Source organism: Pongo abelii, chromosome 14, assembly GCF_028885655.2.
Source record: "Pongo abelii isolate AG06213 chromosome 14, NHGRI_mPonAbe1-v2.0_pri, whole genome shotgun sequence".
NCBI lineage: Eukaryota > Metazoa > Chordata > Mammalia > Primates > Hominidae > Pongo > Pongo abelii.
The window spans coordinates 22,295,185-22,322,748 of record NC_071999.2 but is presented as its reverse complement, the minus strand read 5'-3'; the positions used below and the strand labels follow the sequence as shown (position 1 = coordinate 22,322,748).

The window sequence follows — 27,564 nt, the reverse complement described above, 5'->3', positions numbered from 1 at the left end:
TATCGCTTGAACCTGGGAGGCAGAGGTTGCAGTGAGTGATATTGTGCCACTGCACTCCATACTCCAGCCTGGGTGACAGAGCAAGACTCTGTCTCAAAAAAAAAAAAAAAAAAAAAGACAGGTTCTTGCTATGTTGCTCAGGCTAGAGTGCAGTAGCTATTTACAGGCACAATCATAATGCACTATGGCATGAACTCTTGGGCTTAAGTGATCTTTCTGCCTCAGCCTCCTGAGTAGTTGACACTATAGGCATGCACCACCATGCCTGGCCATAGAGAAAGTTTCTAATGAGGTGAAGAAGTTTAAAAATCCTAGCTCTATTAATAGTATATCAAGTATTCCCAAATCAGTTACCTTTCAAAATAACAGTAATGTTGTTTTGCTACCACTTTCTTTTGGCAAAATACAACAATACTCTGAATACACATCAATGCCTAAATAAAATTTTACTATGGCTATATCAGAATAGATAGTAGTTCTCTTAATTCTCTACAAATGGACTTTATGAAAGTATATAGAAATAAATCGAGCAGCATAACTTTTTCTATAAAATTATATTCTTTGGGGAAACCTGGGACTAAGACTACAAAGTTTATTAGTTTATAAAGATCTGTAAAATTCTGAGTAATAAGCATAATAGATGGTAGTTTTATGAAGGTTACATGAAGTATAGAATTCTATTTTCTAGTTGTCTGAAACACTTTAATGTATGTCTTAAATGTTGCTTACAGATTTTATTAAATTCAAAATATCAACATAAAATTTTAAACTTAAAAATTTGTAAGAGAACTTTATGAAGACACTGAAAGTAACTTTCCCTGTCCCTACCAAATGCAAAAAAAATGCAATCTATATTCAGGCACTGTTGGCTACCTACCCACACACAGCCTGCCACCCGCCCTTCTTTGCATGCAGAATCTAAGCAAGTCAAGAGAATCTCATTCTCTTTGCCAAGTGTTTGGTTCAGCCATGAGCATTTGATGCATTCCACACTGAGAAATGAAGGCATATCTGCTTCAGCTAGAGGGCTGCTAGAAAGATCTTCTTGGCTTTTTAAGAGACCTAAGACTAGGAACATTCTGCCTCTAGACTTTATCAGTTACATGGAGATTTTGAACTCTCAACACTCTCTTGGCATCATAATGATCGGCAGGCGCTTGGGGAAAGCCAAGGGAAACAGAGAAGCTGGACCAGGGATGATGTTACTGAGCAGTTAAATTAACCATCCCCAGAACTTCCCTTCCTCCAGACTTCCTATTATGTGAGATAACAAATTTTCTTGTTAATTATGTATATGTCTTTTTTTTTTTTTTAATCTTTCTTTAAGACAGGGTCTTGCTCTGTCACCCAGGCTGGGGTGCGGTGGTATGATCACAGCTCACTGCAGCCACCACCTCCTGGGCTCAAGCCATCCTCCCACCTCAGCCTTCTGAGTAGCTGGACCTACAGGTGTGTGCTACCATACCCAGCTAATTTTTTAATTTTTTTGTGGAGACGGGGTCTCACTATGTTGCCCAGGCTAGTCTTGAACTCCTGGGCTCAAGTGATCCTCTCACCTTGGCCTCCCAAAAGGCTGAGATTATAGGCATGAGCCACCACGCCTGGCCTGTGTCCTTTTTTTTTTTAAGCATGTTTTCTGTTATTAGCAGCCGAAAGGACCATTTAAATGACATAATATTTAAATTAAAAAATGCTTTTATTAGCAAATGTGCTGTCATTAATTAAGATTAAAAAATAAAGTGATTTTTCTACAGAGGTTCCTTGCTAGTCAAAAATGGAAATTATGTAATTTACATGAAAGCCTAAATAGTGGGTTTAAGAATTACAATTTAAATTAAAAAAAAGAAAAAAAAAGAATTACAATTTTAAAACATATATTTTATAGAAGCAAAACAGTATAGTGATTAATTCGAGTTCTAGTTCCAGAGCTTGGGCTCTGGAACTAGAAAAATTGGGTTTGAATCTCAGCCTTGTCATTTATTAGCCTTAGAAAGTTAAGATAGCTGGGCTTCAGTTCCCCTCTTTATAAACTAGTGAGAGTAATAGCTCTGTTTTCATAGGGAAAGTACTTGCAAAAGTGCCTGGCACACAGCAAGGAATCAGTTAATGTTAGCTTTTATTACTATTTGTAAAGTGTATACATCGAGGTACTTGGATACCAGCAGATGTATATAATTAAATGTATACCATAGCTTTTTGGCTACTGTCTAGCCACTAGCACAAAATTAAGTTCTATAAAAAATTAAATTTCTCAATAATATGACAAATTAATTTCATATGTGTTCTCTTAATTTTTTCCCTTGAAATGTCCTCTCAAAATAATCATATCTTATAACATTTACAACCCCATTTGGCTGTCAATAGACTCAATACTGGCCCTGATAAAAAATTAGACCATATCTTCAAGTCATATAATATCACAATAAAATTGCACAGAATACATATGGCTATTCTTAATTTTGTTAGTTCTGGCAACTAGGGATGATTTTTTGTTTACTACTCTGCTGACACAAACTTTTTAAAGATTAAGAATTATGTATTTGGGCTGGTGTGGTGGCTCACGCCTGTAATGCCAACACTTTGGGAGGCTGAGGTCGGCAGATCATTTGAGATTGAGAGTTCGAGACCAGCCTAGCCAGCATGGCAAAACCCCATCTCTACCAAAAATACAAAAATTATCTGGATGTAGTCCGGGCACCTGTAATCCCAGCTACTCAGGAGGCTAAGACAGGAGAATCGCTTGAACCTGGGAGATGAAGGTTGCAGTGAGCCAAGATTGCATCACTGCACTCCAGCCTGGGCAACAGAGTGAGATATCTCAAAAAAAAAAAAAATTATGCATTTGGAAAATAAAAATTTAAAATATGCAGCAACAACAACAAACAACAACATAAGGACTTACATACCTATCTTTTTTCTTGGCTTCCAAAGGGGGAGCAGGGCCCCTTGACTGACTAAGGGGGTCAAATGCAGAGCCTGAGACACAATTCAAGAGTTAATATTCAATTTGTAACCCAGCAAAATCGAAGAAAATATGAAAATATAAAACCTTGCATAAGCTATTTCATTTACCTCTTTATTAAATGGTTTCAATTACCTATTTATTAAATAGAGATAACACTGTGTCTATATAAACATTTCATATACTGGGAAATTGGTAAGATTTTTAACATACATAAAGCTATGTAAATAATACATGTGTTAAACTTAAAAACAAAAATAAGATATTCTCAGCATTTACTTTCTCTTCCACAGTGATCTATCTCCATTATCAACTCTAAATTATCAGTCACATGTCTTATAACCTGGTATTGGCTTTTTAATTTTCCTTATTGGCATACTAAACATAAATTTTTGTTATAATTTTATTTTTAAATTATCATTTAACTTTCTACATATTATTTCAATACATTTTGACAAATTACACCATGGTTTAATTACCACCCTAACAGATACGTAGAAGATTTTCATCATCCCTTTCCTTTCTTAATGGTACCTAAAATATCAGTGCATCTTATAATCAATGGCATTGTTAGATTTTATTTAAAATGGCAGTAATATTTATATCACAAAATGATAAAAGATTAAAAGATCCAAAAAAGATTATTAGTAGAGACAGTGTAACAAACCTCTCAAAGCTGCTTTGGTAAAACCAGCTGCTCTCACTGCTGTCATGGGTCTAGTAACTCCATCCTTTAAAGAGAATGGGAATCATTTATTCTTAAATAAGATCTATCTCCTATGTACAGTTCTGCACATTACACACACCTTAATATAGCCCTATTTAAAAAAAGGCTGATTTTCACTATACGTTTACTCCTTACTTCTACCTCCTCATGTATCAATCATGTGCTCTCTCCCCTTTACAATTTCAATACTTTGTTCTAACTGGGCTATAGTTTTAAAAAAAATTAATCAGCTTATTAGCCAGCTACTCTCTTACTTTTGGTTGGTCTCTTATATGCCTATGAGAGAAACCATAGAAATTGTTGTAAATGGTAACACAGGAAAAATGGGCCCCAGAATACATCATATAAGCAATTATCAGTTCTATGTCCACTCCCCAATGGGAATTCATTTGATACCTGAGGAAATAAATCTAAAGAGACCTCACCTTCAAAGATTTACAACAGTCTAGACTTTAGCCCACAATTTAAAGAATCTGGGTCACTATATAAGTAATATCTTCTTTAATATTTTAAAATAATATAATAAAGTAAAAAAACTTTGGTAGTAAATTCCAAGTCACAAGAAAGGCACAAAATGAACACGCATGCAATAGTGATACCTGAATAGCCCCTGTCATTGGTCTTCCTATTGATGATGCCAGAGATGTCTTGGACTAGTAAACAGAAAAGTTAAGTTAAAAAGATTCCTAAAAATATCTACCTTAAATGTTTAAACCAAGTTATAGAAGTTTTTTTCATTCTATCAGCAAATAAACAAACATAATTTATTCCTTGTAACTCCTGGGCATACAGGGTAAAACTATAAAACTATAAAACAGGGAGCAGCAAACTACAACCCGTAGCCTTTGTAAATAAAGTTTTACTAGAACATGGCCATGCCCCATTCCTTTGCACATTGCCTGTGGCTGCTTTTGCTTTACAAATGCAGAGTTGGATAACAGCAACAGAGACCATATGATCTGCAAAGCTTAAAATATCTAGCCCTTCATGGAAAAAGTTTGCTCTTATTCTGAAACACCACCAAAAATCAAATTTATGAGTAATACACACTCAGGCTAACTAATAAAAGCATGTTTCATATGACACACGGTTATATTATGCAGAAGGCTACTTTCTTCACTCATATAAAGGAACATTATGAAGGCAAATGCCCTGGACCTCTAGGTTCTGAAGATATTTTTTTGACTAATAAAAGCTATTCCACCTAATTCTTCCATTTTTCTCATTCCTGTTATTTCATATAAGCTAAAACATCCAAATTACAGGTAATTTGAACAAGATTAAAAAGTTTATAACTTTTATAGAGTTTGATATATCTTTCCTCCAAAGGCTTCTAATATAAGACCCAAATATACACTTCTGAAACACTTTTCTTACATTTTGTATTTGTTAATTAGTAAATGTTTCCCAATTATATACACTATTACATTTATATAAAATCTAACTTCACATAAAGTATATGATTGGAATACATGAGACTTGGTTGTATCATGTAGAAAATGAAAGGAAGTCAACGAACACAGGGTTTACAAATGGAAAAAGGTAATAAAATATTTTCCAATACTTACAAATCAAAATGACTAGAATATTCAAATTTATTAATCACACTAGACTTGTATAACGTTTGTAAGTATCCAAAATAGAAAATATATTTGGATTATGACCTAAGATATAATAAAATCATTCAGAACTGCCTAAAGTGAACTACTGTATGAGAAAAAGCATCTTAATATTTTCAGCTTACAAAAACCTACCCCATATCCAGTAGCTATAGGTCTAGTAACTGCCGTGCTTGATATTTTAGCAGTTATCTTGGGGAGGAAAAAGAACATAGTTAACAGGATTCAGACTGAGCTATATAATAGAAAACTGGAAAAGAAATAGAAAATATAGACTAATCAATAAAGAAATATTTCTATAATACTTAGAATGATTTCTTTTAAATTATCTTAAATATTAGGGAGCTCAGGTATTTTAATTATGTGAGAAGCAGACTCATTCTGGAATTCATTTTAAAGGAGAAAGGGGACTTTTGAACGATTTGAAGTGCTGATAAGAAAGATTTGTTTTCATGCTTGCAACCATCACAAATTAAACATTTTATTGAATAATTATTACTGCTGGCCACTAGGCCAAACAATAGACATAAGATTTAGGGTCTGAGAACTTGGGTTTGAATTTCAGCTATCCCTATAACAGATACCTTTATTTAATCTCTTTGAACCTACAGTTTTCTCATCTTTTAAATAAGAATACAAAGTATATGGATCACAAAATTGTCGTTAGAATCAAATAGGAGCACATTGGTGAAAGTATACTAAAAATGTTAGTTGTTAGGCAGAATTGTTAGAAATATTTATTAAATATCACTCACGGAGGAATTCTACTTTCGGCTATGATGGACTGCTTTTAAAAACCTTCTCACTAAGAACTATTAAAAAATATACATGAGGTCAAAATATTTTTTTTTAAAGTGTGAATACATTAGAGAACCATCAAGACAGTGAAGAATTATGAGGTCTGAAAATAAAGAAGAGATGGGAAGGCTGGAGAGGTGAGCCTGCATTTAGGCCTGCTTTCCTCCTAGAGGCATCTGTTAATTCCAAAGGCAAGTCTGAGACACTGGACACAGCTTTTGAGACTCACAGCCTGAAGGGATAAACACTGGAGATGAGGGCCTGCCAAGAACGCAGCCCCGGTAATCCTCCGGGCTTTAGATTGTGATCTCAAAAGACTACACCCTAAGACTAAAAGGTAAATAATAGTATACTAGCCCTCATAAGGACTGACATCCAATTCAGAATCATCTCAAACACGATTGGATTAAGGTGACCATGGATTCCTGCTGCTGTTAGTACCATAAGTAAAAGTAAATTCTCTCCAGTGAAAGATAAGATCCTCTAGCACTGTGCTATCCAATAAACTTTCTGTAGTGATGGAAAAGTTCTATATCTGCCCTTTCTGATAAGACAGCCATTGGCCACACAAGGCTGTTGAACATATGAAATGTAAGCAGTACAACAAGAATTTATTTATTTTAGTTTTAAATAATTTAAATGTAAATAGTTTCATGTGGCTAGTGTCTCTCATACTGAGTAGTGCAGACATAGAGCCATAAAGTATCTCTAAAATTTTTCATTTATAATGTCTCTCAATTAAAACCAACCAGACATACAAGAGGCAAGACTACCTAACCAAAAGCCAAGATAAACAAAAGAATAGAAAGAAACTCAGAAGTGGATATATATAATGGAAATATCAGACATAGACTTTAACATAACTATGCTTAACATGATCAATAAATTAAAAGATTAGTAATAGCAACTGAAAATGAACTAAAAACTATAAAAAAGGAATATACATGGAAATTCTAGAACTGAAAAATAGCTAAAAATAGTATAAAATCCTGGCACTGTCCAGGCAGTAGTAAAACTATTAATTTATACTAGACTTTAAAAAGTTAAAGATGAGTATCATAATATTTAGGGAAACACTAAAAGAATAGTCAAAGAATGTAAACTACCAAGATAACAGAAAAAGAAAATGGAATAATAAAAAACAAGCAAAAAAGAAGGCAAGTAAGGAGAGAAAATGAAATATACAAGAGCCAGGAAAAAACAAAAGCAAATAGTAAGATAGCAAATTTAAAGGAAATCAGTAACTTCATTAAATGTAAGTGGAATAAATACTTAACTAAAATAATAAGATTGTCAGACTATTAAAAAAATAAAAACCAATCACATGCTGCTAATAAGAATTACATTTTAAATAAATTGATATGGAAAAGTTGGAAGTAAAAAGACAGGAAAGACATACAATAAAAATGCTAGACAAAGAGGTTGTATAGCTATAACAACATATTAATATCTTACAAACAGACAAAAAGCATTACTAGAGATAGAGGCATACTTCGTAACAATAAAAGGCTCAGTTTACTATGAAAATATAGCAATTCTAAATATCTTTGTTCCATATATATAAAGCAAAAACCTAAAAAAAAACAAACCCACAACCAGAGTACAAGAATTGATCACACTTTCTCATTAAAAATAGAACCAGTAGGCCAGACGCAGTGGCTCATGCTCGTAATTCCAGCACTTTGGGATGCTGAGGTGGGTGGAGATCACCTGAGGTCAGGAATTCGAGACCAGCCTGACTAACATGGTGAAACTCCGTCTTTACTAAAAATACAAAAATTAGCTGAGTGTGGTGGCTCACGCCTGTAGTCTCAGCTACTCAGGAGGCTGAGGCCCGAGAATCGCTTGAACCCAGGAGGTGGAGGTTGCAGTGAGCCAAGGTTACGCCACTGTACTCCAGCCTGGGCAAGAGAGTGAGACTTGGTCTCAGAAAGAAAGAAAGAAAAAAAAAAAAAACAGTAGGCAAACAAAAAATCAGTAAAAATATTGAACATCTAAACAAAACCATTAACACACTATACCTAATTGACATATTACACTGTACCCATCGTGGAACATATACTGTTTAAGAATGCATTTGGGATATTAACAGATTTCAAAAAATTGAAAGCATACAGATTATGTTCCCTATCTAAGAATAAAACTAGAAATCAGTAACACAGAGATAACTAGAAAAATGTATTATGTTTGGAAATTAAGAAATACACTTCTAAATAACCCACAGGTCAAAGAAGAAATACCCATGGAAATTAGAAAATATTTTGAACTGAATCATAATGAAAATGTAATTAGAGGTAAAAAATATGGGAAAAAACATACATATATGTTAATTCTGTAGGAAAACAAATGCCTGAATTGTAGGTGATAACATATAAAGTTGTTAGGTGAACTTTAGACATTGGAAGGTATTTTAATTTGTATACATGTTTCAAGGCTTAAATTCATGCTTGATAAGGTTGGCTCCGGGTCTTAAGAAAAAACTGAAAAGGAAGGATATGGGTCTCCGCAACTTCTTCCATAAGAACAAACTGAGGGGAAGACCATTATTTTTTTAACTACTACCTAATGACTAAATCTCGTTTTTGTGTTCTGTTGTTAGCATTGGGCAGCTCCTACACTCTCTTCCCTCATTCATCTTGTACCCTTACCTGCAATGCCCTTTCCTCCTGTATCTCAAGGTCAATCTCAATTCTACATATCCCGTAATATCAACTCTTAATTTATCTTCTAAGCAACCTCTTCTGATTTTCCCAACTAGTGGTAAATAACCTGTCTTTGAAATTCCATAGCAATTTATACTTTTATTATAATTTATTACTTCATGCCTTGTAATATCTAAGTGTGTACATTTAATTTTCCTTCTGAAGATTGTAAGCTCCTTGGGAGCAACCTAGAATTTTGTCCTCTTAAGTGAACCTGTAAGATGTTTCAGATGAAAAGTATAAAACTTTTTCCCATTTAATATAACAAGCAGGATGTGATGAAAATATTGTTCAACAGAGGATCAAATGACCCACAAGCTATCCCAGTTACAGATAACTGTGAGACCTTGGCTTTTCTAGGCTTCAGTTTCCTCATCTATAAAATAAGAATCTCCAAAGTCATTTCTAAAGATCTTTTGAAGGGCCACCTGGCAAAATTATCACCTGTTATGTGATCCTTGAAATCACTTAATTGAAGACAAAGTTCACTGATTTACTAAGTTAGTCAATAAAGATGTATGGAACACTTAAGTAGACAAGGAAAAGAATGATGAATAAGATAATCTGCCTCTTTGAAAAGCTTACAGTCTAATCACTAGCCTAGTGCAAGGACTCAGAGCCTATGGTTTTTCTTCCCATAACGAAGGTAACTTCAAAATTAAAATATGGGTTGTAAAACAATTAAATAAATAAATAAAATATGGGTTTTAGAATGTGTAGTGAAGAATTAACTTTACTCAAAGAGAGGTCTGGCCTCTGTTGTTGGCTCCTAGGAGATGATTTCTACACCCCCGAAACACTGTGCCTGACAGGAGTGTCTTTGTTTGCCCTGGCTTTGGCCAGTGGTCAGTCTATCAATGTGATTCACAACGGGAGCTTTGGGACACATCAGCTTCTGGAGTTACTAGCCCGAACCTCTGGGACTAAAGACTAAAGGTTGGCCTGGTGGGTGGTATGTGATCAAGCCTCAGTAAAAACTCTAAACGCCAAAGTCTAGGGTAGGATTCCCTGGTTGGAAATACTCTTCAAGTACTGTCACACTGTGGTTAGGAAAAGGTACTGCCATGGGTTGCTCCGCAGGGAGAGGATAATCAGAAGCTCTCCATTTGGACCACTCCTAGGCCCTGCTCTATGCATCTCTTCCCTTGGTGGATTTTAGTTTGTATCCTTCCCATGATTAAACTGTAAGTATAGGAGATTTCAGTGAGTTCTTTGAGTCTTCCTAGAGAATTATCAAGCCTGAGGATGGTTCTGGGAACCATGAACTTGCAGTTGGTGTCAGAAGTGGGAGTGGTCTTGTGGAGGACTGACTTTGTCCTCTACCTGTGCAGTGATTTAGCCAAACTCATTGCAAGGAACCACACTAAATGCATTTACCCTAAATGAGATGGGCAAGCTACTCACAATGATTTATTTTTGCTAGATAAGTACATAGGACGGGGGACAGGAGAACATGACAAAGTGAAGGAAGATAATAGCAGAAGGACACTTCATCTAAAGCAAAGGAGTTTGGGCTGGATAGCTCTTTATTACCTGGTGCTGGCCTATGCATTGTAGAATGGTTAGCAGCATCTCTGGCTGCTACCCCCTAGGTGCCAGCAGCACCCACTCAAGTTGTGACAACCGAAAATATCTCTCCAAGCATTGCCAAATGTTCTTGGTGGGGGGGCACAAGTGCCCCCAGCTGAGAGCCACTGCTATATAGTACTAGATAGGTAGGGAGAAGCAGTATTCAAAAAAGGAATATTAGACATACTTAGACATACTTCACTACTTAGTGTCAACCTTGTTTATTTTCAACTACAAACAAAGCTTGGCAGATTTTATGCACTGTGAAAGGCAGATGTCTATGCTTTGTATGACACATACAAAAACCTTAATACTAATACTGAAAAAAACTACTCTAGCAATTCATGTACTCACAGAAAATTGAGTATTAATTAATATTAATACAAGGAAGGATAATCTGTAAATTAAGCCCCAATGTTTTGAGGGATCAATATTTATGCCACTTTAAAAATCAGAAAAGCAAATATTTTTAAAACAATGAATGTTTTAGGTAAACAATATTCTGATGCCTAATAAAAATAATGTTTACAGTTTGAATAATATAAGAAATCATTTGATCTCAAATACTTTAAATTCACTTACTAGATACACTGAAAACTACAAAACATTGATGAATTAAAGAAGATATAAACAAATGGAAAGGCATTCTGTGTTCATAGATTCATAGACTGAAAGACTTAATATTGTTAAGATGTCCATACTACCCAGTGTATTCAATACAATCCTTATCAAATCCTTACTATCCCAATGACATTTTTTTTTTTTTTTTTTACAGAAATAGGGATTCATCCTAGAATTCAAAGGGAATATCAAGGGACCCCAAGTAGCTAAAACAATTGTGAAAAAGAAGAACAAATTTGGAAGGTTCACATTTCCTGATTTTAAAACATATTACAAAGATACACTAATCAAAACAGTGTGGTTACTGGCATAAAGACAAACAGACCAACAGAACAGCATAGAAAGCCCAGAAACAAACCCTTACATATATGGTTAAATGATCTTCAACAATGGTGCCAAGACCATTCAATAGGGAAGGGACGGTCTGTACAGCAAATAGTGTTGGGAGAACTAAATATCCATGTGCAAAATAATGAATTTGGACCTTTATCTTATACCACATATAAAAGTGAACACAAAATGGATTAAAGATCTAAATGTAAGACCTAAAACTACAAAAATGCTAGAAGAAAACATAGGGGAAAAGCTTCATGACATTGTTCTTGGCAATTATTTCTTGAATATGACACCAAAAGCACAAGCAACAAAAGTAAAGATGGACAATTGGGACTATATCAAACTAAAAAACTTTGGTGAATCAAAGGACACAGTGTGAAAAGCAATCTACAAAATGAAAGAAAATATTTGCAAATCATACATCTGATAAGACATTAATATCCAGAATATATAGAGAACTCCTACAACTGAATAACAAAAATGAACAAGTGTTCATTGACAGATGAGTGAATAAACAAAATGTGGTATAAACATACAATGGAATACTATTCAAACTTAAAAAGGAAGGAGATTCTGTCACATGCTACAACATGGATGAACCTTGAGGACATTATACTAAGTGAATAAGCCAGTCACAAAAAGACAAATACTCTGAGACTCCACTTATGTAAGGTATCTAAATTAGTCAAATTCATGGAAATAGAAAGTAGAATGGTAGTTACAGGGGCTTTGGAAGTAGGAGAAAATGGGAAGTTTTTGTTTAATGGATACAGACTTTCAGATATACAAGATGGAAAACTTCTGAAGATCTGTTTCACTACCATCTAAACTTAATGATGGTTATAATCTTTAACACTACAGGAATATACAGGTGAAAATGGTTAATTTGGTAAATTTAATGTTATGTATTTTTTACCACAATTAAAAAAAATTTTTTTTCACTTACTGGAGGTCTTCTGCCATGACTAGTCCTCACAGCTTGCTGAAAAGCTGCATCATTCTCCAATTCCTAAAATGAAAACACAAATTTAACATTCAACACAGAGTAAGAATTGGGGGAAAAATAAGTTTAAACTCTTGTTTGGTACTCAAGAGCCTCTATAATTCTTCTTTTGCCAACTGTTGACATCTAGGTAGGGACGAATGGACTCTTACCTCAAATCTCCCCACTTCACACTACCCAGAATAGCAAACCTCCTTCCTCTCCTAGAATGAGGAGTACTGGTCATGTTAGTCAATTTTATGGACATCTTATTGGCTACAGTTTTAATGAGTGGTATCACAATGCCGGGTTGAAACATCAAGTATACAAGGATGTGGCCTTTCTTCTGTTTCTTTTTTCCTGGTGGCTTGGAACTGAGATTTACATCTCTTTCTTTCTCTCTCCCCATCATCCCCCTGTCTTTCTCCTCTTCTCCCACCCTACCTGATAAAGCCTCAGGATAGAAAAGGCCATATTTTCTACAAGCAGGGGGCACTATCTTTGGTGCCATTTCCATCTGCCCAAATGAAAAGAATTTTTCATTTCACTGGAGAGGTCAAGTCTGAGATGCAGACTGGAGCTAATCTAAGCAAAGCAGGGGTGGGGGGGGGGGGGAGCGGCGCTCAACAAGTCCAACCTGCACTGCCATTTGGAAACAACATGTCAGTAGAAATAAAATGTTATTTTGCTTTGCTGATTCCTGAAATGTACTTACATTCCCCTTCAGGAAATTTGAGGAAAAGAACAGTAATCAAGGGCAGGATATAAGGGTTCCTGTGTTTCCTGAACAAAATACCATTTTTATAGTCTCTCAAAAGCACCCAGTCTCACCAACAGCCAATCTTCCAACCATCCTGTATTTCCTACTTCCCCTTCTCTAACACACACTCTGGCTTTAACCCTTCAGACACATTAAATGCAGTTCTCATCCTTGCCTCTGATTTATTTCAATCTACTTCCCACAAAAATACACTTGTCAATTATTTTAAAAATAAACAATACATAAAAAATAAAGTCACTATCAATTAACTTTTTAAAAATTTGAAAATAATCAAAATAAAATGTTTATATTACCAGGATGCTAATACAGTGCTTTTAAAATACAATTTTATTGCATACAAGCCTTCTTCTTTAATTTTTACTTTAAATTATCTTTTTTTTTTTTTTTTTTTTTTTGAGACAGGGTTTCACTCCAACCTCCAGGCTGGAGTACGGTGGTGCAATCACAGCTCACTGCAGCCTCAACTTCCCGGGCTCTGGTGACTGTCCCACCTCAGTCTCCCCAGGAGCTGGGACTACAGGCACACACTACTACAACCTGCTAATTTTTGTATTTTTTTAGAGACAGGATTTTGCCGTGTTACCCAGGCTGGTCTCAAACTGAGCTCAAGTGATCCACCCCTGAGCCTCCTAAAGGGATTACAGGCATAAGCCACTGTGCCCAGCCTAAATTATCTTTGTAACCTTCCATATCAACTACATAAAATTACACGATTCTCAGTTACCCACAGAAACTAAAGACTTGAATGAAGTATAAATCCAAAGGTAATCTTCAACATAATTTATTATACTTCTACTTTAGCAGATCTTTGGGTAAAAAAATTTCCCTTAAGATTCCTAAATTATTAGTAAAATTTGGTTAATCAGCTCAGTAAATCCTAACTAAATGACAAACTAAAAAGGACAGTTAACAAATTCTCCAATTACAAACACCAAACTTATACAACTTTCGGAACTCTTTGTCACTTTGTTAACAAATTGCATCTTCTATGAATATCTTAAGCCACTGCTGCAAGTAATTCATTTATTTATTGAACTTATTATTATAGTTAAGATCAAAGAAAACCAAGCATAAGCCAAAAATTATTTTTACTTCACTGTCTAATTTATTTTTGGGTCTGATATTCTGAGTATTCACTTCACATTAAATTATGCAGCCACAATGCAACAACCTGGGGAGGTAGGAAGTGTCCCTGGTGCTTTAAAAATGGTAATCTTCAGGCTGGGGCGGTGGCTCACACCTGTAATCCCAGCACTTTGGGAGGCCAAGGTGGGCGGATCACGAGGTCAGGAGATGGAGACCATCCTGGCTAACATGCTGAAACCCCGTCTCTACTAAAAATACAAAAAATTAGCCAGGCGTGGTGGTGGGTGCCTGTAGTCCCAGCTACTAAGGAGGCTGAGGCAGGAGAATGGCGTGAACCTGGGAGGCAGAGCTTGCAGTGAGCAGAGGTCACGCCAATGCACTCCAGCCTGGGCTACAGAGCGAGACTCCATCTCAAAAAAAAAAGAAAAAAAAAAAGATAATCTTCATGATCTATTAATTCCATTTCTGGGACTCTATCCCAGGTAGTGTTTGATCAAAACATAGAAAATTATTTATGCATAAATTTTTTCACTACAATGTTATCTACGACAGCAGAAAACAGGAAAAAATATCCTATCATGAGAAAATACTTCTTTAGTTTTTTTTATTTTTTTTTGAGAGGGAGTCTTGCTCTGTCATGCAATGGCGTGATCTTGGCTCACTGCAACCTCCACCTCCTGGGTTCAAGCTATTCTCCTGCCTCAGCCTTCCAAGCAGCTGAGATTACAGATGCCCACCACCACGGCTGGCTAATTTTTGTAATTTAGTAGAGACAGGACTTCACCATGTTGGTCAGGCTGGTCTTGAACTCCGGACCTCAAATGATCTGCCCACCTCAGCCTCCCAAAGTGCTGGGATTATAGGCGTGAGTCCCCACATCTGGCAGAGAAAATACTTCTAATCACCTATGTATTTTCAATATTATGTAGTCATTAAAGTAATATTTATTTAAATATTTAGTATCATGAGACACTGCTTATGATGTAGTTGAATATAAAAAAGTAAACAGAAAAGTAATTACTAGTTCAATTCCAAACATACTAAAAGAAAATTGTGTACGTATACATGAAGGAAGGACAAAGCAAAAAAATGTTTAAAATGTTGACAGTAGTTATTTCTGAGTGATGGGATTACTAGTTTTTGTTTCCATGATAAGCATTTCTTAATTTTATAATTGGGAGAATGAGGAGGTTTCAATGGTTTTCCTGATTTATACTAAATTCCCTTGAAGGAAAGAACCCAGTCATGGCAGGATTCATCACTGCAGAATAAAGGGCCCTTGGGTCCTGAATAATCAGCAGCAATAACCAGGTAGTATGTACAGTGGGACTTGGGTGAGACTCTGAGATGTACTGGTTTCAGGTGTGACCCAGCACATTCACAGCTGTGGTGGCTACAAAGAGAGACTGCTTCTGTTTGAGATGAGGAGAGGGCAGAGTAAAGGGGACTTTGTCTTGCAACTTAGGTATCAGCTCAGCCACAGTGGGTCAGAGCATCAAGTGGGTTCTTAGGGTTCCTGATTCCAGGCCTTGGCTCTTGGATAGCATTTCTGGACCTACCCTGAGCCAGAGGGACACCCACTGCCTTGAAGGGTGAGTCCCAGGCCTGGCAGAATTCACCAAAACCTGAAGGAATAGCCCTTGGGCCTTAAGTGAACATTAGCGATACCCTGGCAGTACTCTCTGCGGGTCTGTTGTGGTGACAGACACAGGACAGAATCTGCTGCCTGGGGAAAAGGGTGGAAAGAGTGGGAAGGACTTTGTCTTATGGTTTCAGTGCCAGCTCAGCAGCAGAAGAATAGAGCACCAAAGAAATTTCTAAGGATTCTGACTCCAGGCCCTGGCTCCCAAACAGCATCTCTGGACCCGCCCAGGGCCCAGGGGAACTGGTTGACTTAAGGGAAGGATACAAGCCCGGCTGGCTTCACCAAAAGCTGTGGGATACAGTGAAAGCAGTATTAAGAGAGAAGTTTATAGTTATAAGTGTTTACATCAAAAAAGCAAAACTTCAAATAACCTAATGATGCATCTCAAAGAACTAGAAAAGCAAAGCAAACCAAACCCAAAGTTAATAAAAGAAAATAATAAATATCAGAGCACAATAAATGAAAATGAATCAAAGACAACAATACAAAAGATCAACAAAACAAAAAGTTGGTTTTGTGAAAAGATAAAATTGACACACCGTTAGTCAGACTAACTACAAAGAAAGAAAGAAGACCAAAATAAGTAAAATCAGAGATAAAAAAAGGGACATTACAACTGATAACATAGAAATGTGATCCCAGCACTTTGGGAGGCCTAGGCGGGCAGATCTTCTGAGGTCACCAGTTCAAAACCAGCCTAACCAACAGCCTAACCTAACCAGCTCATCTCTACTAAAAATACACCATTAGCTGGGCGTGGTGGTACACGCCTGTAATCCCAGCTACTCGGGAGGCTGAGGCAGGAGAATCGCTTGAACCCGGGAGGCAGAGGTTGCAGTGAGCCAAGAATGCACCATTTCACTCCAGCCTGGGCAACCAGAGCGAGACTCTGTCTCAAACAACAACAACAACACCACCACCACCAGAAATTTGAAGGATCATTAGAGGCTACTATGAGCACCTATATACCAATAAATTGAAAACCTAGAAGAAACAGATAAATTCCTAGACATATACAACCTACCAAGATTGAACCATGAAGAAATCCAAAACCCGAACAGACCAATAAGAAGTAACAAGACAGAAAAAAAAAAAAAAAAAAAAAAGAAGTAACAAGACTGGGCCAGGTGCGGTGGCTCACACCTGTAATCCCAGCACTTTGGGAGGCCGAGGTGGGTGGATCATGAGGTCAGGAGATCGAGACCATCCTGGCTAACACAGTGAAACTCTGTCTCTACTAAAAAAATAATACAAAAAATTAGCCAGGCATGGTGGCGGGCACTTGTGGTCCCAGCTACTCGGGAGGCTGAGGCAGGAGAATGGCGTAAACCTGGAAGGCAGAGCTTGCAGTGAGCCAAGATTGCACCACTGCACTCCAGCCTGGGCTACAGAGCGAGACTCCATCTGAAAAACAAAAACAAAAACAAAACAAAACGAAACAAAAGGAAGTAACAAGACTGAAGCCATGATAAAAAGTCTCCCAGCAAAGAAAAAGCTCGGCACCTGATGGCTTCACTGCTGAATTTTACCAGACATTTAAAGAAGAACTAACATAAATCCTACTCAAATTACTCCAAAAAACAGACAAAGAGGAAATACTTCCAAACTCATTCTATAAGGCCAGTATTACCGATATCAAAACCTGACAAAGATGCATCAAAGAAAGAAAATTATAGACCAACATCCCTGATGAACATTGATGCAAAAATCCTCAACGAAACACTAGCAAACCAAATTCATCAATACATTAGAAAGATCATTCATCATCACCAAGTGGGATTTAGCCCAGGGATGCAAGGATGGTTCAACTTATGCAAATCAATCAATGTGGTACATCATATCAACAGAATAAAGAACAAAAACCACATGATCATTTCAACTGATGCTGAAAAAGCATAGGTAAAATTCAACATCCCTTCATAAAAACCCTAAAAAAAAACTGTGTATAGAAGAAACATACCTCAACATGAAAAAAGTCATGTAACAGACTCACAACTAATATACTGAATGAAAAAAAACTGAAAGCCTTTCCTTTAAAATCTGGAACATGACAAGGATGACCACTGTCACCACTGTTATTCAACATAGCACTGGAAATTCTAGCTAGTGCAATCAGGCAAGAGAAAGAAATAAAGGGCATCCAAACCAGAAAGGAAGAAGTCAAATTACCCTAGTCTGTAGATGATATGATCTTATATTTGGAAAAACCTAAAGACTCCACCAAAAAAACTATTAGAACTGATAAATTCAGTAAGGTTGCAGGATACAAAATCAACATACAAAAATCAGCAGCATTTCTATATGCCAAAAGTGAACAATCTGGAAAATAAATCAAAAAAGTAATCCCATTTAGAATATCTACGAATAAAATTAAATATCTAGAAATTAACTTAACCAAAGAAGTGAAAATCTCTACAATGAAAACTATAAAACATTGGTGGAAGAAACTGAAGAGGACATAAGAAAATGGAAAGATGTTTCATGTTCATAGATTGGAAAAACCAGTATTGTTAAAATGTCCATACTACCCAAAAGTATTCTACAAATTCAGTGCAATATCTATCAAAATACCAATGTCATTCTTCACAGAAACAGAAGAAAACATCCTAACGTCTATATAGAACTACAAAGACCCAGAATAGCCAAAGCTGTCCTGAGCAAAAAGAACAAAACTGAAAGAATTACATTACCTGACTTCAAATTATACTACAGAGCTATAGTAACCAAAACAGCATGATACTGGCATAAAAATAGACAGACTAATGGAACAGAATAGAGAACCCAGAAACAAATCTAGACATCTACAGTGAACTCATTTTTGACAAAGGTGCCAGAAACATACATTAGGAAAGACAGTCTCTTCAATAAATGGTGCTGAGAAAACTGAATATCCACATGCAGAAGAATGAAACTAGACACTTATCTCTCACCATATGCAAAAATCAAATAAAAATGGATTAAGGACTTAGAAATCTAAGACCTCAAACTACGAAACTACTAAAAGAAAACACTAGGGAAACTCTCCAGGATACTGGACTGGGCAAAGACTTATTGAGTAATACCCTACAAGCACAGGCAATCAAAGGAAAAATGGACAAATGAGATCACATCAAGTTAAAAAGCTTCTGTACAACAAAGGAAACAACGAAGTGAAGAGACAACCCACAGAATGGGAAAAAATATTTATAAACTATCCCTCTGACAAGGGATTAATAACCAGAATATGTAAGGAACTCAAACAACTCTATAGGAAAAAATTTAATAATCTGATTTAAAAATGGGCAAAAGATCTGAATAGATATTTCTAAAAAGAAGACATACAAATGGCAAGCATGTATATGAAAAAAGTGCTCAACATTGACCATCAGAGAAATGGAAATCAAAACTACAATGAGATGTCATCTCATTCCAGTTAAAATGGCTTTTATCCAAAGGACAGGTAATAACAAATGCTAGTGAGAATGTGGAGAAAAGGGAACCCTCATATACTGTTAGTGAGAATGTAAATTAGTACAACCACTATGGAGAACAGTTTAGAGGTTCCTCAAAAAACTAAAAATAGCTCTCCCTCTCCCTCCCCCTCCCCCTCCCCGTCCCCCTCCCCCTCCCTCTCCCCTTTCTTTGGTCTCCCTTTCCCTCTTTTTTCGGTCTCCCTCTGTTGCCGAAGCTGGACTGTACTGCCATGATCCCGGCTCGCTGCAACCCCCCTGCCTTGGGCTCCTGTGACTCTCCTGCCTCGGCCTGCCCAGTGCCTGGGATTGCAGGCGTGCGCCGCCACGCCTGAATGGTTTTTGTATTTTTGGTGGAGACGGGGTTTCGCCCTGTTGACCGGGCTGGTCTCCAGCTCCTGGCCTCGAGTGATCTGCCTGCCTCGGTCTCCCGAGGTGCTGGGATTGCAGACGGAGTCTCGCTCACTCAATGCTCAATGGCGCTCAGGCTGGAGTGCAGTGGCGTGATCTCGGCTCGCTACAACCTCCACCTACCAGCCTCCGCCTTGGCCTCTTAGAGTGCTAGGATTACAGCCTCTGCCCCGCCGCCACTCCGTCTGGGAGGTGAGGAGCACCTCTGCCTGGCCGCCCATCGTCTGGGATGTGAGGAGCCCCTCTGCCCGGCCACCCCGTCTGGGAGGTGAGGAGTGCCTCTGCCCGGCCGCCACTCCGTCTGGGAGGAAGTGAGGAGCACCTCTGCCCGGCCGCCACTCCGTCTGGGAGGTGAGGAGCGCCTCTGCCCGGCCGCCCCGTCTGGGAGGTGAGGAGCGCCTCTGCCCGGCCGCCTCGTCTGGGAGGTGAGGAGCGCCTCTGCCCGGCCACCACCCCGTATGGGAAGTGAGGAGCGCCTCTGCCTGGCCACCCCCTCTGGGAGATGAGGAGCGCCTCTGCCCGGCCGCCACCCCGTCTGGGAGGAAGTGAGGAGCACCTCTGCCCGGCCGCCCCCTCTGGGAAGTGAGGAGCGCCTCTGCCCGGCCGCCCCGTCTGGGAGGTGAGGAGCGCCTCTGCCTGGCTGCCACCCCGTCTGGGAGGAAGTGAGGAGCGCCTCTGCCGGCCGCCCCATCTGGGAGGTGAGAAGCGTCTCTGCCCGGCCACCCCATCTGGGGGGTGAGGAGCGCCTCTGCCCGGCGGCCCATCTGGGAAGCGAGGAGCGCCTCTGCCCGGCCGCCCTGTCTGGGAGGTGAGGAGCGCCTCTGCCCGGCCGCCCTGTCTGGGAGGTGTACCCAACAGCTCCGAAGAGACAGCGACCATCGGGAGCGGGCCATGAGGTCGATGGCGGTTTTGTTGAAAAGAAGGGGGGGAAGTGTGGGGAAAGGAAGGAGAGATCAGATTGTTGCTGTGTCTGTGTAGAAAAAGGTGGGCATAGGAGACTCCATTTTGTTCTGACTAGGAGAAATTCTTCTGCCTTGGGATGCTGTTGATCTATGGCCTTTCCCCCAGCCCCGTGCTCTCTGAAACATGTGCTGTGTCAACTCAGGGTTAAATGGATTAAGGGCGGTGCAAGATGTGCCTTGTTAAACAGATGCTTGAAGGCAGCATGCTCTTTAAGAGTCATCACCACTCCCTAATCTCAAGTACCCAGGGACACAAACACTGTGGAAGGCCGCAGGGACCTCTGCCTAGGAAAACCAGAGACCTTTGTTCATGTGTGTATCTCCTGACCTTCTCTCCACTATTATCCTATGACCCTCCCATATCCCCCTCTCCGAGAAACACCCAAGAATGATCAATAAATACTTCATAAATAAAAACAAACAAACAGAAAAAGAAGCATTCTCCAGAGGTCCAACTACTCCAAACGAGACACACTCCCTCTTCCTCACACCACTCTCAGTGGAATGAAGAGAGGGTCTCAGAACTCAGCAGGGTCCTGGGAAGCTCCCAGAATGAGCTGTCTCCATTTCTGGAGGATTCTGGCTTCTAGCACACTACCATGCTTTTTGGCATGACTTCAGCCACGATTCTCACTAATTTCCATATCTAATGATCCTCAAATCCCGTCTGTTACTTTATCTCCCTTCCATCCAATGATATTTTCTTCCACCTGCTTGAATCACCCATTTCTCTGGTCAAAATCTTCATTTTGTTTTCATTATCAATAGCTACAACTTCATGCACCTCACTCTTCGATGACCAACCCCACTCCTTTTCTACAGTTCCCCAACTCTAATGACTCTTCAGCCCTACCGGGCCCCGCATTCCATTCTGCCAACACCTCTTTCTTGTCCCCATTGCCCTCATGCCCCTGGTCCATCCCTGGATGATCTTTCCCTTGAACACCCACTCAACTCTTTTCTCTTCTCACAATCTATCATATATTCCACTGGCAAAAGAAAAAAAATCCATCCCCAGCCAAATTCAGTGCTTAGTCCTCAGGCTGAACTCAGCCCTCCCGCTCTCCCACCCCTCAAGAGCATCATCCAGCAACTGTCCTCTCTTTTCCCCTCTATTGGTTCATTCCTATCAGCATGTTATTATCTGCCACCTTAAAAAACACAACCTGTTCCTGCCATAAGTACAAAACCCCAAATGCAATCAAGAACAGACATCAGACAACCCCAAAATTGAGAGATATTCTACAAAATAAGTGATCTATTCAAAAATCATGATGAAATAAAAACAAAGAAAGACCATTCCAGAACAAAGGAAACTAAAGACAGGACAACTGAATGCAATACATGATCCAAGATTTTCTTTTGCTGTTAAGGATATTATTAGAACAATTGGCAAATCTGGAAAAAATCTATAGGTTAAATAATTCTACTGTATTCGTGTTAATTTTCTCATTCTAATAATTGTACTGTGGTTATGTTCAAGAATGACCTTGGTTTTCAGAAGTACACAATGAAGTACAGTCAGCCTTTCGTATCTGTGTGTTAGGCATCCTTGGATTCAATAAACCATCGATTGAAAAAAAAAAACTAAAAATAGATCTATCATATGATCAAACAATCCCACTGCTAGGAATATACTCAAAAGAAAAGAAATCAGTATGTACCAGGCCATTCTTGCATTGCTATTAGGTTGGCGCAAAAGTAATTGCAGTTTTGCAATTAAAATGGCAAAAACTGCAGTTACTTTTGCACCAAAGAATGCCTGAGATTGGGTAATTTATAAAGAAAAGAGGTTTGATTGGCTCATCGTTCTGCAGGCTGTACAAGCATGACATCAGTATCTGCTCAGTTTCTGGGGAGGCCTCAGGGAGCTTTCACTCATGACAGAAGGCAAAATGGGAACAGTCACATCACATGGGGTGAGGATGGCACCAAGAAAATAATGCTAAACCATTCATGAGAAATCCACTCTCATGATCCTATCACCTCCCACCAGGTCTCACCTCCAATGCTGGGTATTACAATTCAACATGAGATGTGGGTGGGGATAAATCCACAAACTATATAACAGTATATCAAAAAGACATCTGCACTCCCATGTTTGCTGCAGCAGTATTCACAATAGCCAAGATTTGGAAGCAACCTAAGAGTCTGTCAACAGACAAATGGATAAAGAAAATGTACATATATGCAATGGAAAACTAGCCATAAAAAAGAATGAGATCCTGTCATTTGCAATAACGTGGATGGAACTGGAGGCCATTCTATTAAGTGAAATAAGCCAGGCACAGAAAGACAAACATCACATGTTTTCGCTTATTTCTGGGATCTAAAAATTAAAACAACTGAACTCAAGGAGATAGAGAATAGAAGGACGATTACCAGAGGCTGGTAAGGGTAGTGGCAGGAGAGGGGGTAGGAATGGTTAATAAGTACACACACACACCAAAAAAAAAAAAAAAAAAAAAACAAAAACAGAAAGAAAGCATAAGATCTAGTATTTGATAGCAAATGGGGTGACTATAGTCAATAATTTAATTGTACATTTAAAAATAACTAAAAGAATATAATCGGATTGTTTCAAACACAAAGGATAAATGCTTGATGTAACAGAAACCCTATTTACCCTTATGTGATTATTACACATCGTATGCCTGTATCAAAATATCCCGTATTCCCCATAAATATATGCACCTACTATGTACTCACAAAAATTTAAAAAAAAAAAAAAAGACATTTCAACTTTAGAATTTTTTTTAAAACCCTAATTTTAAATACCTTCAGGTGATCTAAGTCTTTTACACATTTGGATAGCTAGTGCTGAAGAATACAAGTATATATAATTCACCTGAATTCATTTTTGTAAACTGTCTCATGATCTTTCCTTCTGCTGCAATTATTATTTTTGGTTGAAGTCAGTAGAGTCTTCTGTAATAGCACTTTTCTAGGTTTTTGAATCAGCTTATTTAATCTAAAGCATAATAAAGTAGAACTCTCAAATCTACAGTCTTCATAAACCAGCTGGTTAACCAAGACCAATGTAAAAAACAACTAGCTTTTGTTACCTCGATATCATAGATTGGATTGTAGTCATTATAGCCGGAATAAAGATCATCTTCATCTGTCTCTGGAGCCAGGTGCACATTTTGCATCATTTGTACCTAGGAAAAACTGGCAGTGTAAATATGTTCTTGGTATAAGAAATATTTTTTTTTTTGAGATATGTCTTGCTCTGTTGCCCAGGCTGGAATGCAGTAGCACAATCACAGCTCACTATAGCCTTGATCTCTCTGGCACAAGTGATCCTCCCACCTCAGCCTCCCTGGTACTACAGGCTTGCACCACCACACCCAACTAAGTTTGAAATTTTTTGTAAAGATGGGATCTCCCTATGTTGCCCAGGCTGGACTCAATTTCTTGAGCTCAAGTGATCCTCTCACTTTGGCCTCCCAAAATGCTGGGATTACCAGCATGAGCCACCACGCCAGGCCAGAAATAATTCTTAATTCCAATCAAGTATAACTATTTAATGACATTTCTGGTCAAATTTATCTATATATATTTTCATGGCTTCAATTTTTTTCACATCAAATTCCCAAAACTAGATGTCAAAACATTAAGTTATTGCCCTCATTTTACATTTATTTCACAACTATGACACTGAAAGAACAGTGACAGGCACTAGAGGGGGTACAATTGATTGTCCTGATTTTCATGGAGCTTAGTATCAAGTGCAGAAGAAAGATATGCAACAGTCAATTAAAATGCAAGGCAGAAACCACCACATACCCATCAGAATGTGTAAAATTAAAAAGACCAACAACACATAATGTCAGCAAAGATGTGGAGCAACCAGAGTATTCACACATTGCTGATGGGAGTGTAAAATGATACGCTTTGGGAGAAAAGTCTTGCAGTTTCATAAAATTAACATGTACCTTTTTATCACCCAGCAATTCCACTCAAAAATATTTACTCAAGAGGAATGAAAACATATGTCTACAAAAAGATTTGTATAAGAATGTTCATAGCAGCTGTCGACCTAAAGAAAGGAACTGAGGCATAAAATACAATTCTAAAAAGTTTACTTGAGCCAAAATGAGGATGGCTGCCTGCCCAGAACACTCAGACTTCATGTAACCTTGGACAGGTGCTCCATTTGGCCTTTGTTTCAAGCAGATCTTTAAAGGCAAAAAAGTGGGGCAGGGAGTGGGCTGATACAAAGCTGTCTGTCAGAAATTCTCACTGGTTTACAAAAATAATGTTGATTAGTGATTGGCTACATTGTATGGGTTATAGTATCCAGACTGTGACATTGTTAGATTAATTTATAGCTACTTGTGGCAATAGCAAGCAAGTTTCAAGACATGATTACTTAGCCCAAGAAGGTAAAGGAGATGTGACTGCTGTTTCACTCCCACGCCTCTCTGGACCTGGTAATTTAGAGGAGACTCTCATTCTTCAAATTAAACCTTTCTTTTCTTTGCCACAAATTAAACCTTTTTTTCTTTGTCACAGCTTTATTCATAATACTGAAAAATCAGAAACAAACCAGATACCCATCAGTGAAATGGACAAGCAAAATTTGGCATATTTATGCAATGAAGTACTATCCAGCAATAAAAAAGAATCCCAATTATGCTGAGTGAAAGAAGCCTTACATAAAGCGTACATTATGCACTGTTTCCTTTATATGAAGTTCTCAAACAGGCAAAGCTAATTTGCAGTAGAAAACCATCAGAACTGAGGTCGCTTCTTGGGGATGGGGGATAGGGATTGAATGGAAAGGGACAGGAGAGAATTTTCTGGGGTGATGATAAATGTTCTATATCTTGGCAGGGGTTTGAGTCGCACAAGTGTATGCATTTGTGAAAATTCAGCAAATGTACACTGAGATTTCTGCTTTGTAAATTTTATCTCAAAAGTAAGAACTATAAACAAATATTGAACTGTATAATTGATATGCATGCTGGTATTTCAGGGAACATGTAATAGCTGTAATTTAGCTTATACATAAAATAAGACAGCTTAGGCTGGGCACCGTAGCTCGTGCCTGTAATTCCAGCACTTTGGAAGGCCAAGACGGGTGGATTACTTGAGGTCAGGAGTTTGAGACCAGCTTGGTCAACATGGTGAAACCCCATCGCTACTAAAAATACAAAAACTAGCAGGGCATGGTGGTGCACATCTGTAATTCCAGCTACTCGGGAGGCTGAGGCACGAGAATCGCTTGAACCCAGGAAGCAGAGGTTGCAGTGAGCTGAGATCATGCCACTGCACTCCAACCTGGGTGACAGAGCAAGACTCTGTCTCTAAAAAAAAAAGATGGCTTGATAGATGGATTGAGAGATAGGTAAATGGATAAGTACATGATAAAGCAGCTATAGAAAAAGGTTAACGGTGGAATCTAGGTAGCAGGAGTAACATTCAACATAAAATTCTTTAAACCTTGCTGCATGTTTGAAAATTTTCATAATGAAATGTTGAGGGAAAAAATGCAAGACAGAAAAAAAAGATACCAAAGCAAAGTGAAACAGAAGAGTGAAAGCTGATCATACAAATTGAGTCATTCTTGTCATACCCAACTAAAACAGAGTCAAGAAGCTGGGGTGTGTTGGTGGGGAGGCACTCAGGACCCATAACATTGCTTGAAGAATGGAATTCTCTGCAAGTCTGGCTGCTGAAACTGGCTGCTAAAACCTGAGGCCAATTTTATTTATAGCTGCTGAGATAACTTGCTGCAAATATAGGACTAATTCTGCCCATCACAGCTACCCACCAATTAGAACTTGCCAGCTTCCCAGAACCTCACTAGTTCCAGTGAACTTTCTCAAAGAGCACTACATAACACTTCTCCTTTTGATAAACCTCCAACCTTCTCTTTGTTCTTTGGACATACCAAAGACCACCTGGTCCTCAAACTGCAATTCTTTCTTCCCAAATAAAAATGTAAAATTTCAAGATTCATCTCTACATTTTGACTTGGACAAAAGCATGGGAGAAATGAAATTACCATATAGATATACTGTAAATCTAATAATTACTAAAGAATCTGGCAAGGATTCCTGGAAGTATCATTCAAATCAAGTCAATATTTTAGGCAATTTGAGGGGTGGGAGGTGGAGGACGGCTAATTACCCAAGAAATGTAGTATTGCTAGCATTCAAGAAATGTATTTTCTTTAAAGCAAATACATATTTTCTTAAGGCCTGTACATTTTAAGTGCACCAGCAAATTCCTAAGAAATTTTCAGCTTAGGCTGGGCGCAGTGGCTCACGCCTATAATCCCAGCACTTTGGGAGGCCGAGGCGGGCAGATCATGAGGTCAGGAAATCGAGACCATCCTGGCTAATATGGTGAAACCCCGTCTCTACTAAAAATACAAAAAAATTAGCCGGGCATGATGGCAAGCACCTGTAATCCCAGGTACTCAGGAGGCTGAGGCAGGAGAATGGCCTGAACCTGGGAGGCGGAGGTTGCAGTGGGCCAAGATTGCGCCACCATACTCCTGCCTGGGTGACACAGCCAGACTCTGTCTCAAAAAATAAATAAATAAATAATAAAAATAACTAAAAATAAAAATAAAAAAATAAAAAATAAATTTTCAGCTTCATCTTTTTCTCAGCATAATACCACATATATGTGGCTTCTCATAACCTTTAAAAATTATTTATATATTTTAAATACTAACAAAGTTATTAGTTTTTGCACTATAATTAGTATAGCATACAATTTAACGTTTCAAGGTGCATAATTCAGTGGTTTTTAGTATATTCACAAGGTTGTGCAACCATCTTCAGTATGTAATTCCAGAACATTTTCATCATCCCATAAAGAAATATGGGGCCTGTTAGCAGCTCTCCATGCCTCCCTTCCCTTTCCCCAGTCCCTGGCAACCATTAATCTATTTTCTG

At 38.2% G+C, this 27,564-nt stretch overlaps 1 protein-coding gene across 28 annotated transcripts in view; it reads right to left on the bottom strand.

Annotated features, from left to right (window-relative positions):
- The window catches only part of IFT88 (intraflagellar transport 88), a 133,847-nt gene that overhangs the window by 102,567 nt on the left and 3,716 nt on the right, over nucleotides 1-27,564 (bottom strand). For 22 of the 28 annotated variants that reach the window (XR_008512522.2, XM_024257689.3, XM_024257691.3 and 19 more), the window contains 6 exons: nucleotides 23,716-23,811; nucleotides 12,281-12,343; nucleotides 5,444-5,500; nucleotides 4,289-4,342; nucleotides 3,630-3,693; nucleotides 2,907-2,976 (listed from right to left, as the gene is read on the bottom strand). Coding sequence is in view for 27 of the 28 variants with exons in the window: in XM_024257689.3 (XP_024113457.2) it covers nucleotides 2,907-2,976; nucleotides 3,630-3,693; nucleotides 4,289-4,342; nucleotides 5,444-5,500; nucleotides 12,281-12,343; nucleotides 23,716-23,811 (404 nt within the window). In the remaining variant the exon portion in view is untranslated. The remainder of the gene's footprint in view (nucleotides 1-2,906; nucleotides 2,977-3,629; nucleotides 3,694-4,288; nucleotides 4,343-5,443; nucleotides 5,501-12,280; nucleotides 12,344-23,715; nucleotides 23,812-27,564) is intronic. The other 6 variants (XM_054528781.2, XM_063715103.1, XM_024257698.3 and 3 more) reach the window with 1 other exon arrangement.